The 12,857-nt window shown below is 33.2% G+C and overlaps 2 protein-coding genes across 4 annotated transcripts; both read right to left on the minus strand.

The window, feature by feature from the left end:
- Positions 1 to 5,264: 5,264 nt before the first annotated feature.
- LOC149390783 (uncharacterized) lies at positions 5,265 to 10,649 on the minus strand. Of its 2 annotated transcripts, none has more exons than XM_089618814.1 (13): positions 10,172 to 10,649; positions 10,029 to 10,094; positions 9,859 to 9,927; positions 9,698 to 9,773; positions 9,484 to 9,561; positions 9,130 to 9,227; positions 8,818 to 8,891; positions 8,179 to 8,266; positions 7,882 to 8,039; positions 7,356 to 7,398; positions 6,460 to 6,525; positions 5,939 to 6,016; positions 5,265 to 5,511 (listed from the first exon to the last, which is right to left on the minus strand). In XM_089618814.1, exons 1-13 carry the CDS (start codon positions 10,268 to 10,270, stop codon positions 5,407 to 5,409), a joined length of 1,098 nt encoding a protein of 365 aa, XP_089474940.1. In that variant the 5' UTR covers positions 10,271 to 10,649; the 3' UTR covers positions 5,265 to 5,406. The 2 variants fall into 2 exon arrangements, with proteins under 2 accessions (XP_089474940.1, XP_089474941.1); XM_089618815.1 differs by having other exon boundaries at positions 9,490 to 9,561; positions 10,172 to 10,648.
- Positions 10,650 to 10,767: 118 nt separating this feature from the next.
- On the minus strand, positions 10,768 to 12,762 carry LOC149390784 (Peptidyl-tRNA hydrolase II (PTH2) family protein). 2 transcript variants are annotated; one of them, XM_089618816.1, is made up of 8 exons: positions 12,645 to 12,762; positions 12,288 to 12,473; positions 12,097 to 12,157; positions 11,942 to 11,978; positions 11,655 to 11,732; positions 11,468 to 11,540; positions 11,234 to 11,273; positions 10,768 to 11,100 (listed from the first exon to the last, which is right to left on the minus strand). In XM_089618816.1, the coding sequence occupies exons 1-8, from the start codon at positions 12,678 to 12,680 to the stop codon at positions 11,051 to 11,053; spliced, it is 561 nt and encodes a 186-aa protein (XP_089474942.1). In that variant the 5' UTR covers positions 12,681 to 12,762; the 3' UTR covers positions 10,768 to 11,050. The 2 variants fall into 2 exon arrangements, with proteins under 2 accessions (XP_089474942.1, XP_089474943.1); XM_089618817.1 differs by lacking the exon at positions 11,468 to 11,540.
- Positions 12,763 to 12,857: the final 95 nt, after the last annotated feature.

The following is a 12,857-nucleotide window of genomic DNA, read 5'->3' on the forward strand; positions in this document are numbered from 1 at the left end:
TGTATTTTTTAAAACATGGTTTCTATATTCATTTCCCTATTAATTGGGCGTTTGTAAACTTGAATTACTATTTTGCCTATATTATTTTCATTTATTCCCATTTTGTATTGTTAAACAATAAAGAAAACAAGTATGTATTTTTTAAAACATGGTTTCTATAGTCATTTCCCTATTAATTGGGCGTTTGCAAACTTGAATTACTATTTTGCCTATATTATTTCCATTTATTCCCATTTTGTATTGTTAAACAATAAAGAAAATAAGTATGTATTTTTTAAAACATGGTTTCTTTTGTCATTTCCCTATTAATTGGGATGATGGTTTGATGCTTCCAATATTTATCTTTTATCATTCTGATTTTTCGTTCCTTATCTATTATATATCTTTGTCTTTATAGTCAAAGTAAGTCGGCTAAAAATACTGATTTTGATGTTATACAACAGCAAAAACGCAAGTCTTTAAAGAAAAAAAAAATATAAAGGTAGTCGGTTAACTTAAAGAGCAAGTAATTTTAAGTGTTTCTTGATGTCCAAATACTCTTCCGGTTTCTAAGACCTGGAAATTGATATTATCAGGTCATGAATGCCACGTTCTTTTTAGTAATCTTATTCTTTATTTGGCTGATTGTGATCACCGTCTTAGTATTTATTTTTTATGAAGCCATACAATTTCTACTGTATATCGAGAGTGTGGAGGAGAAAGTTGCCACGTGGCCTAAATATACACTTAAAAGCCATTTAGATATTAATGAACATATAAATCATGCATGACTAAGAGTTGTCATTATTTATGCTATCACATATGAATTGTTTGACAAAACACATCAAGTTTGAACAAAGAAAAAATAAGATACAATATCACTGTAGAAACTTTATGAACCAATTAAATTATATCAATAAAATAAATAAAGTTTTTTTTAATCTGAATAAAAATGGATAAGTTTTTCCCGCAAGCTGAATACACAACAACAAAAAGAGTTTTTCTCTTTGACAATTCACGTAATTAACTCTTATAAAATATGACAATAAAAATAAAATAAAAAAGGATAAAGATCATCCATGAGGTCCAATAAAAAAATATTTTGACATCCAAACTTATCACTTTAGCATGATAATTTTATTTGAATTGTAACCCACAATAAATAACCCATCAAACACCACTATATGAACTTCTGTTAAATTTATTTTTCACAACATGTCTTTACTTCTTAAATTTCTTATTTGCGACACGTGTGGGTCACATGCAAAAACACAACATTGTTGTCATTGAAATTTAGAATACATTGCTACATTAATTGTGTTATAAAATCTCATGCATGGTTGAAGTTAATGGGTATTTGTGTATCACTAATCTCCTCAGACCCACATATTTTTTTTTGTTTAATTTTCATGGTTGAAGTTAATGGGTATTTGTGTATCACTAATCTCCTCAGACCCACATATTTTTTTTTGTTTAATTTTCATGAATCATCGATCTTCTTTTTCTAAGTGTTTATTTATTTGACACATCTATCATGCATGCAAAAATAATTTATTTGTGCATAAGAAGAACTTGAAGAAGAGCCAAGCCCATGTCACCGAGAGCCCAAGAAACCAAGCTCGATGGATGATTATATTTGCTAATGTGTTATCAGAGAATTCTTTATCCATTGCTATCTTAAAATGCTTCATCTATTTTTCATGTATTTATTGATTCCACAAGATTTGTTCGATTAAAATTTATGTAATCACACACAGTTTTAAGTTTTCCTCTGTATAGAAAAATGAGTTATAATTATGTAGGATTACAAGTTACAATTATATGCAACAATCTAAATAAAATTAATTGTTTTCTGACTGGTAGCATATATACATTCCAGCAAACAATATTTAATCAGCTTTTACAGAATTCAGATTTCAAAATCATTTCTATAGAGTACTTTGGTGTGAAAGCATTGTCTGTATTCTTTTACCCTATATAAGGGAATTTTTTTTTCTTACCCCAAAGCACTACATTTTTGTTAGCTTTCAGTTTTTTTGTTTAAAGTATGAACACAGTTTCTTTAACTACTATTTTGATACGTAATTACACAATGAAGCTCATGACAACGTTATACTATGTACTAGATATTAAGAGCTCTATATAAATAATGAAATATATAATTTTGTTTGTACATTTGTCATTTATCTTGAAGAAAAGCAATTTGTTGTCTGATAATTTAAATGCACATTAAAAAAATTGAGTAATTACACTGAAGTAATGTTTCATGCATGGACATAGCACACGCGAGTGTGTAGCTGTGTATGTGTATATATACTTGATATTTTTGGTGTAGCAAAATCAAGTAATTACATGGGCAATGTTTTATATACCAACGTTTTATTTTTTAGAGACTCGACGAATGTAACCATCTGATTTTTTAATTTAATAATTTATTGAATATCTGCCTTAAATTATTAGACAGAAAAGGAACGAACGAAATGCTTCTCCAATGAAACAAGTCTAAAAGAATATATGCTCCATATCGTTTGAATAAGATATCTATTTGTAATTCACGAGGAAATATATCAACCTCAAGATCTCAACTACAATCAACTTATTAAATCTATTATACTTGGACTTCAAGGATTGTAAATACCAATTTTATTTTTGGTTTAAAAACTAATATAACTGCTGAGATGCCCCATCAAATTTAATTTTTACATAGGAAGAATTCATTTTCATGTGTTAACAGAAAGACCAGTAAAATATAAGCACTATAACATCACGTTGGTTGTTAGTCGATACATTGTTCGATTTTCATAGGATTTTCGTTTGATGAAATGTATTAAAACTACGGAACTTAGCAAATGTATTAAAAATATGAAGATATATATAAATATATTTTGCTTATCCAAATTTAACATATGAAATTATTAACACATTTATTAGATAATCGTAATATTATGATTTAATATAATGTTGAAGGAATTAAAGTCCCGCAGCGAAGCGCGGGCATCACAACTCGTTCCTTCGAAAAAAATAAAAAATGAATAGTGTTTCAAAATTGTAGTATTTTTAAAATAGTGCGTGTCGTAAATTTTTGTAAGAAAAGTGTTTTTATTTTTAGTTCAAACTTTTAACAATTATTTTCTTAGTAAATAAAATTTTAAATAATAATGAAAGTTTAATCAATTTCAAAATAATAACCCCATTTTAAAAAATATATATAAATAAAAAATGATTATTTTACAATAAGAAAAAATTATTTTTGTGATATAAAAACAATATTTTTGCAATTAGAAAAAAAAAAGGTGCAATTTCTACTCATTTGGTGCAATTTTTATTTGATTTTGCTCTTATTTTAATACTAGGAATTGCTCAAAAGTGATACCCAAAACGTGATGAGATAATTTACATTTTTTTTTATCTGAAAGTAACCACCTCTTGAAGACCCGGGTATCGAGAGCTCGTCAGCCAGATCAATCCGCAATTGCCTCTCGCACGAATAGGTCTTTTACGACAAGTGTCCCGATATGCAGTAGTAAGTTGCAACTGACACATGACGTGTCCCGAACGATTCGGAGCTCACAATCTCGTCTTCTCATACTATAAATATATGACAATTAGGTCCATTTTGGGCACGTTACTTTCCAGCTATTATCATTGTTATCAAAATCTCATCTTTATACTACTTATAACAAGTGATCTTAATACAAAAGCCCTGAGCTATTTTTACATTATGTTTTTTTTCTTTATTTTAATTATGCATTTAATTTATAGTTCTTCAAGAAATTGAATTTATTCTGGTTACGGAGAATTGAGGCTCATCTATAAATCTAAATCGATCCATTTTAACCACAAATTTATCGTGACTGTTTTGGTGTGATTTATCGTATCAACAATTTTCATTAAGCATAAACGAAGGAGAGTTCATGTGTTCAATTTATTTATGTTATATTCGTTTTGTGTCTAGCATAAATACGAACATCTTCATTTGAGCGTCTCTTTTGCCATGTGCTGGTTTTTCAAACACGAGACAAAATTCCTATACTATGTGGTGATAAAAAATAAAATAAAAAAATAAAAAAATCTCACACTAGCCTTGTTTAGTACGACGGGTCATAGGAGGCGTGGAGAATAATATAGGTATTATGGTTTGTGGATTTTTAATATCATTGTTTGGTAAAGACGAGGTCAATAAGAAAAGAGAGAAAAAGATGAATTCGTAAGTAGAACTCTCTCTCAATATAGACGGATTGTCGAAATGACAAAGTCACCTTTTTTAGAAATGATAATAACGACCCCTTAATTGGTGACAATTTCGTAACATAATTGGTGGCAAACTAATTTGGTATGAACTAAAAAAACATTAGTTTAGTCTCGAGATACTTAAGTAATCCCACTATAACTGTATTATTGTTCCACTAAAGAAATGCCCTTTCATTGATAGTATGCTCATGGTCATGACTCCCATTTATTTAAAGATATCAACTCCAATCTTTGACTTGATTACATGAATGATTTTTCCTATCGGATGTATCTACATCCATCCCACACTTCCCCCAATAAATAAGGTTTTTTTTATACCAAACAACAAATGGTTAGATTATTTCCTTCTAGTATACCAATCAAATTTTTAAAAAAATTGTAATCCATTATTTTCATTTCTTTTCTTTTCCATCACACTTATACTCATATTTCCATACTACCAAATGAAGCCTAGAATAAAGACAACTATTAAGGACTTCCAATTGCTCTTGACAAGAACTTTGATAATAGTATGACTACCAACGAAAATGATGTTTATCAGTGGCCGCTGACGTTGATGCGTAAGAGAGGGAGTGAGACTCGCATGTTAGATGAGACCCATTTTTGTTAGACAATCAGCGATCAACTGCCGTTGTTGTCTATCACTCCTCTAACTACCAATGACAATAATCCCAACGTCCTTATCCTCAGGATTCAAGAATTTATGCTTTCACACAACATGTTCATTCTAATTTAACTATTTCCCCTCGTTCAATATAATCTCATCTCCAACTAAAAAAACACGACCGATTTCATCCACTTGAAAATGAGTATGATATGCTCAACGAGTACAACATGCATGACTGAAGCGGTGTGTAGCAGGTCGAAGGCGAAACATAATAAATGTCTCATTCTTAGAGTATTTGCATTTTTCCAATGTTTTTAGAAACATGATAAATGTCTCAACCTTAGAGTATTTGTATTCTTCCAATGTTTTTGCCTTTTCTATATTTGTAGACAAGCTCTCTCTCTTAGAATAGACCACAATAGACAAGTTCTCTACCCATGAATTATAGGAATTTGATCAATAGGATTACGTGAATAAAGTTGAGAAGGAAGAAAAAAAAAATCCCACAAAAAAATGGTCTCTGATAATTCAATCAAGAAAACTTCAACAGAATGTTAAACATCAAGAAATCAATTGGGAAGACCGGACTTTAATTCACTCGGATTAGCTGACACATCAGCCACAAAGACGCTGCCCGAATCGCACCATCCGCCCAAAACATCTCTGTTGTAGCACTGAAAAGATGATCATAAGCTGTGAGATAACTGTGTACCACCTTTGATCTAACCCTTATAAATTCATCACAGTCTAGCTAGTGTATAATGACGCACTGAATTTTTGTATTAATTGGAATATAAACGGAACGAAATACAATAAGTGGTATCGGACTTTGGAGAGGTCCGTTCTCTCCAATTTCTTCCTCACTCAGATTCTTCATAACTTTTCCATCCTATCCTGCACTAATCATTGTTATTTATAGACTAACTTAAGTTCTCGTTATTTTATATATAACCCACTATATAATATGATAACTTCGATAGCAATCTACATGCTTATCCTGGTGCATAATGAAATGTGTTTAGTCCTCCAATATGTAATTAGTCATGCTTAAGCAGATGATAGTTTTCCTTTGTCCTGTAAATTGACCAATGTATTATTTACCTTGCTAAACCCAAGCCAGTTTGAGTCTCCCCTAAATGAGAATATCTTATTTCTGGCTTTCCAATCCCCACAAAATGCCTGCAAGATTATACCCGAGTCACAATCTTATCAACCAACAGAAACAAAGAGTTATGACATGAATTTCAATATCGGACTTCCAAATCAATGCGTAAATGAAGCACACATTTCAAGGAAAAGACTTTTTGATGCAAAATAAGATGGCCAAGTACTCAATGTTACTGCACATTATGAATTGTTACATTTATAGAAGAAAATAATAAAAATATCCATTACACGGAAGAGCTCTACTCATTGGTGTTATTTAAATTTTCTACGAGATTCTTGTATCATTTTGACTGATAACATTCAAATTGTAGTAAACAACTGTTCTGTAGTGAAGCAAGGTGTCATAGTAGAGAGCAAATCATAGGATTCTCAAAATAATCCGATTACAAGTTAACTTCACGGAAAATACAAGAAGTTGCGTGAAAAAGGATCTCATGTAACGATCTAAAAATTACCTCGTAATCAACTCCTTGTATATATATGTAGTCAGGATCAATTGAAGAGAAAGCAAGTCCCGTTATCTACAACAATGGAAGAATTATGTCTAGTCATAATATACCCAAGAAAATACAAGATTACAAACTTTGTTATTTATAAAATCAGGAAAGCTTATGTGCGGAAATGATACGCTTAGTCTTACACCTGAACTGAACTATGAATGTGAACTAAGTAATAATTACTAAACCCGAGACAACCATCTCTCGTGTGACAAAAGTCTGCATTTTACCAAGTTTACCCCATTACCAAAGAATGAACCAAAGGCGCTTTTCAAATCAACAATAATTTATATATCACTTATTTTACCGGATGATCCTTGATTCCAACTGATGCAGGAAAGGAATCAAAGTATCCTAATCAATTGATGATATGTGATGCTATTTTGAAAATTTTGTTTTGAACATAAATAAGTCATCTGCCCGGGTGAGTTTGTATTTTAAAGGCAGCAAATAATTATTCTATTGATCATTTCCGATTGAGATGCAAGGATTCATGGGTCTGCATGGATTGAAAAACTATGACTATCTTCCTTTATTCCTATGGCATTGCCTTTCCCATTTGTAAAGAATCGAAAACTATAATTCAACCAGGACATTTACTGAATGCTCCTAAGAAATAAATAAAACGCTTTTAAGTATCTACCTTTGAATGATGGTTCGTGAGCAAACCTCAGGTAAGATCAAATAAAAGTACTAGAAGATGAATTCAGAAATCTTTGTTCTTTCAGTTATCAAAGCAGTTAAATTCCTTTTGCAGAAGTCATCTACTAATACTTGATATACGAATAACAGAACTTGTGCATTGACAAAGAAAAACAAAATAACATGGGATAGCTGCCCGGAGAAGCACATACCTCATATTTTGAGCAGTGGGTCCATCTTGAGAGCGCCGACCATCTAAACAAGGGAAAAAGAGGCAAAAATGCACATGATCACGGGGCTCATGCGGGCAATGAATCTAAGAAATCAATCCTCAATTAGATTTGGAGGTTTTAGAGTTTGTATCTATACCCAACTTCTGTCTGAAATACAAACCCTAAAATTGCAATATAACAATACAAACAGCTTGAAGCAAAAATTCTCAGCCTTGCTAGTCCATAATCATAGATGCTACAGTTAAAAGAAGATACAGAATGCAGAAATAAAATTCTCTGTGGCAATTAGTTTTGGGTTATAGAGCCTAAAGCAAAGGCACTCTCTTATCTCACGGTTCAGTGAATACAAGTCTTAAGCATGGTTTTTGTGTTTTAGAGCTTCAACATGCAAAGCTTGACAACGAGTCTTGAAGATATTCCGAGAAGCTACGATTCAATACAAGAAATTATCACTGTTCACTTCCAGGGAAAGCGACCAAATTTAGTATGGGTTAATGGTATTAACCTGCGTGGATCATAGACGGTGACTGTACGATCGGTTCCACCGACGGCAATATTACCGGTTGTAGAGCTACAGACAGAATAGTAAATATCACCAACAGAACCACAGATCCGTTGTAGACAACCGCCATTTTCTTTTATTCTCAAGTCCCAAATGGTCAGCTAAACATACGCAAAAGCATGATGCAGAGAAACAGAAATACAGTTATTAGACATAGAATACAGCTGCGGCTGATTTCTACAATTAAAAAAAAAAAAACACAAAAAAAACACAAAAAAACATTCGAGGACAAGTTGTTACCTGGCAACCTTCAGTGACAGCTAAAATATTACTTCCGTTCTCAGTAGGAAAATTTTGTATAAAACTCAACGATGATGGATACAAGAGTCTGCAAAAGCCGCATACACGCAACTCAAATTAGAAATAGAAAAAATGATAGACAGCCGATAAGTCTATTTTTTTTATAAAAAAAAAAAACACAACTGATGTGTAAACTTATGTTCTTAGTCATTGCATGAAGTCTCCTGTTAAGTGTACCATATGATAGAACTCCCTACTTAAGCATCACCTTCAAATAAAAAAAATAAAAAATAAAAAAGTAATTGTACTTGATAGAATTAGAGAGAATCTGAAAGAGGCAAAGAGATTTGAATTTGAGGAATTATTTTCAATGATTCTCAATGTTGACATTACACAGTAGCGAGTATTTATACTCAGCCAATCAAGTGCTAGATTACTCAGCCTACTTTACTAATCCTAACAACCAATCAAAGGCAGCGTAAAATGCCATGCACGCACTTAACAGTACTAACAAATGAACATTTAGCTGTAAAATAAAGAAACCAGAAGTAATATAGTACTGTTCAGTTTTCGCTAGCAAACAGGAGTAATATTATAGCGCAAAATATATTGAAGTGAAAATATAAAGCAAGCACTTACGTACGTAATGTTTGGACATGGATATCTTGATCGTAAACATCAATGGTTTTATGAAAGCCATGGGCCACAGCTGCCTGGGATAAAAACATGATTAGTTGCCTTATGTTTTGGTTCTGTCGATTCAATACTATAGTTAAGTAATATTCTTACTAAATGAATTAAAATCATGGAAAAAAAGAAACTTGAAATGGATCTTTTATATCACTCAAGGTGAATATTCACTTCCGATGGATCACATTCATCATGTGTCTTATAAAGCTAGAATGCAACAACAACAACAACAAAATAAAAAATAAAAAATAAAAACCGTACCATTGACAATTGGGACGGACTGAAGCAGAGCCCAGCCCAACTACTTTCCCCCGTTCTGCGATCACGAGGCGACACAGTGTATGTGAGCCTGTCAACATCTGAGAAGTCGAGTCCATACAGATTTACAAGGTTAGATTTTCAGCTCTATGATTCATTCTCCGATGCAAATCTAAGCTAGAAATGAAGCTCACAATGATAGAAAATCTACAAAAACTTCGCTTGGAAACCAATCTTTATGATGAAATACAGCAAAAAAAAAAAAAAAAAAAAAAGGGCAGGCTGTATCAGTTATAAACAATGTTCCCCAAGAATAGTAAAAACACGTATAAATTCATGTGGAAAATGAGGGATTACCATTACCATTGGTGTCTATTTTAGATACGATAACATCACCGTAAGAATCAACACTGCCCAACATCAAATACTCGGAACCTGCAAAAAATAGCAACATCATTTATTTTATGTATAATTTTTCAAAGTTTTTTTTTTTTTTTTTCTTTTTAACCCGTGGATGATCAGCGTAACAACAGTGAATTAGTTTGTATGAAGTGGATGCAATGTGGCTTACTCTGGCTTTGAGCGAGAACGATGTTCTGAACCTCGGAGCGATGAGGGCAGCGATCGAGCAAGGACGAGCTCAAAACCTTGAACAGTTGATATACATGAATGATAAACAACAATGAAAAAAACAAAATTTGGATGACAGTGTTGTAACATAAACATACCAACCTGGGTTTGCGTGGGGATTATGAGGCCGTGTTTTCCTTGCCTCGCCACCACACTCTCTCCCAGCGGTATCTTGCAAAACAGAAAAATCAATTTCAACCTAAAATCACGAAGAGAGAGAGAGAGAGAGAGAGAGAGAGAGAGAGAGAGAGAGAGAGAGAGAGAGAGAATACCTGAAGCTTGTAGAGATGGCGACCAGACGCGACGTAGACCCAAGAGGAGGAACCGTCATCGGCGACCTGAGAAGCAGACACACAGTTATCATAGATGATTATATATATAGATATATGGGATAAGAATCGCGAAATATACATACGTGAAGAGCGAGACGAGAGGAGTGAAGATTGGCGGGAGAGGGAGTGGGTATGAGACTCCATGGAACCTCTGTTTTAACCACACTCCTAGCCTCCAACATTTCCCTCTTCCCCAGAGAGAGAGAGAGAGAGAGCAGAGCTTCTCGTGGCTCGCAGTGCCTTTGCACGGTGGAACGATTCGCGCAGCTACGACGAGAAAGTGATAGCGCGAAAAGTGGAAAAAATATAATTCCCAAGTTTATTTTTATTACGAATACACTATATTGTGCCAACTTTATGCTGCAATATAATTTAATCAGGTTCTTTTACAAAATCAATAAGTTATTATAACTTGTTTTTGACACAATTAATAAGTTATTAAGTTTGTAATTGTTTACACCCCATTTCGGCTCCTACTGAACCTGGTCGCGCTGGAACTCAACCAAGTCCACAACGGCTCTTGCCTAGTTTTGCTTCTGGACGAATAAAGTTCAGTCCTTTTGTTTCAAAAAAAAAAAAAAAATATATATATATATATATATATATATATGTTTGTAATGATTTAGGTGTTGAATTTCATATTTCTCAAAACAATTGTTACTAAAAGACAAGACTAACATTTAGTATCAGGTTCACTCATATTCTTGCAAATTTTGATTTCATCAAGAGTAAGAATAAAAGGTCGAGATACAATATATAAAATACATGCGAATCTAAAGCTACGAAACAAAACTTCCTCGTCTTCCAAGTTCCAACAAGCTAGCCTATGTGATATGGCCTATCTTACAAATGAAAGCAAGAGTTAGAATGAATCAGAAAGCCCAACACGCAGATTTCTTCTGGCTTTGATTTCCCCATAAAGCAGAAGCAGGGTTACATTATAGGGAATATACTACAGTCCTTCAAAGCAGGCATTGTTTCCCAGTCACAGAGTCTATAATCACTTTAGGTCCTGCTCAATCAAAGCCCAGGAATAAAGGTCACATTTGGAATAGAAACTCATAACCATAATATTTATCTTTGGCTCTTCTTATAAGAAATAGTATTTGTATCTGCTCAGGGAAAGAAAAGAAAAAAAAGTGTACCGGGTCCGATAGCCAAAACAGTCCTTGATCCAGCCGAAACCTGGGAAATATTTAGCATTGCATTGTCAAAACACCAGAAATAATAATTTACTAGAGACATAGAATCACCACGGACCAGGTCATCAACAAACCCATGACACACATTAAATGTTAAAACCCAGATTTTTTTTCCTTTCTTTCTTTCTTTCTTGTAATTTCAGATGCCATGTCCTCAAAAGGAACAGATATAAACACCTGAGTTCGACCAGCATCGGCCACAACAAAAGTGGGAAGGCCAATGCTATCTGCCTCGTCCTTCAGTTTATTCCTTCGACCAAATCAAAATAAATTTTTTATCAACTTCTTGACACTGAGTAACAGATGGGTCAAAAAGTAAGAAGCGCAATTTATTTCCCCGGTATATATGAGATGTTGAACTAACATTTCTTGTTGATTCTTGCAAGTGACGACTATTTTTGCCTGCCCACATTGCTCCCATTGTTTCAACAGCGATCTGTGGCTGCAAAAGATCAAAAGACGATGAAGAGATTTTTTTTATGCATAACAAATAAATAATCTGACATTGGTCTTTATTCTGATAAATTTTTTTACCAACTTAGCTTTCAAGTCTAGAAATGCACTTGATTAAAAATAAAAATTAGCGAGTTGATTATATTCCTAAAAAGCAAATTTTGAAGCTGAAAGAAGGAAAAATCAGTATCAATTTACCTATTCATAAGTTCTGCATACAGTCCAGTTGCAGCATCTAAAAGTTCATTCCAGCCAAGATTATTGACAAAAAAAATGAATATCAGAAACACAAAGTAAACAAACCCAAAAAGGCCAAATTTAGAAATGAAATATCAATTCAAGAAATCGCTTACGAGCACATTGAGAAGCAATCTTCCCCGGTTTCATCTTCAGGTCTAGCCTTACAACCAAAACCTGGAAATGAGGAAATTAATAAACCAGCAAAACGAGGGTTCAAATCCCAAATACAAGTAAGGTATAATATATTTCAAAGCTTCAATTTTGTCCAATTAAACCTTGATCAATGACATAAAGTAAGACCAACCATTTTGAGCTCTTGATCACCACTCTTCAACACCAAGCCTGGGGTCTGTAGCTTCTTTGAGTTCACTCGACTCTCGTTGGGCTTCGACAGGTCGAAGAACATTCCCAGAATGAAACCAATGACAACCCCGGGAATGAAGTTCTCTACCCTGAAACCTGAGGCTAGCCATTCCTTGTCTTGATTTTGCTGCACACAGTGAAATTCACATCGAAATTAGTTGTGTTATGGGCTTCAATGTTCTCGGCACCAAAGCGAAATTCTAATCCAGTATGGTCACTGTTTAAAAAAAATTGATTATAACAAAATGAGAAGATGACATTGATAGAAAAGAGTGAAAGTGTGACTGATTTCGAATACCTTTTTGGGAAGCAGAGAAGAGTTTCCAAATGACATTTTCGGTTGAACTATCGGTTGGGGAGCAGATAATCAGCAGGTTCTTCTCCTTTTTTTTGTTTTTAAATTTTTTTATTTACTAATAAATAATGCGGTTATATAAGATATTCGCAATGATTTATTAAACTTGGTTTGATAAGCAGATTATATGGGTGTATACAATATGGTACCGAATGT

The sequence above is a fragment of the Urtica dioica genome, chromosome 7 (assembly GCF_054948205.1).
Source record: "Urtica dioica subsp. dioica isolate 48M chromosome 7, U.dioica_male_clone48M_v1_H2, whole genome shotgun sequence".
NCBI lineage: Eukaryota > Viridiplantae > Streptophyta > Magnoliopsida > Rosales > Urticaceae > Urtica > Urtica dioica.

Bases quoted from the DNA above. Each gene is read 5' to 3' on its own strand.
- LOC149390783 (XM_089618814.1), bottom strand. From the start codon at position 10,270: ATGTTGGAGGCTAGGAGTGTGGTTAAAACAGAGGTTCCATGGAGTCTC. The intron at 10,095-10,171 runs GTATGTATATTT...TCTGCTTCTCAG, and splicing joins CCTCTCGTCTCGCTCTTCAC to GTCGCCGATGACGGTTCCTC. The intron at 8,040-8,178 runs GTAACAACTTGT...GCGTATGTTTAG, and splicing joins CTGTCACTGAAGGTTGCCAG to CTGACCATTTGGGACTTGAG.
- LOC149390784 (XM_089618816.1), bottom strand. From the start codon at position 12,680: ATGTCATTTGGAAACTCTTCTCTGCTTCCCAAAAAG. The intron at 12,474-12,644 runs GTATTCGAAATC...CACTGTGTGCAG, and splicing joins CTTCTCTGCTTCCCAAAAAG to CAAAATCAAGACAAGGAATG. The intron at 12,158-12,287 runs GTTGGTCTTACT...CCTCATTTCCAG, and splicing joins GTGATCAAGAGCTCAAAATG to GTTTTGGTTGTAAGGCTAGA.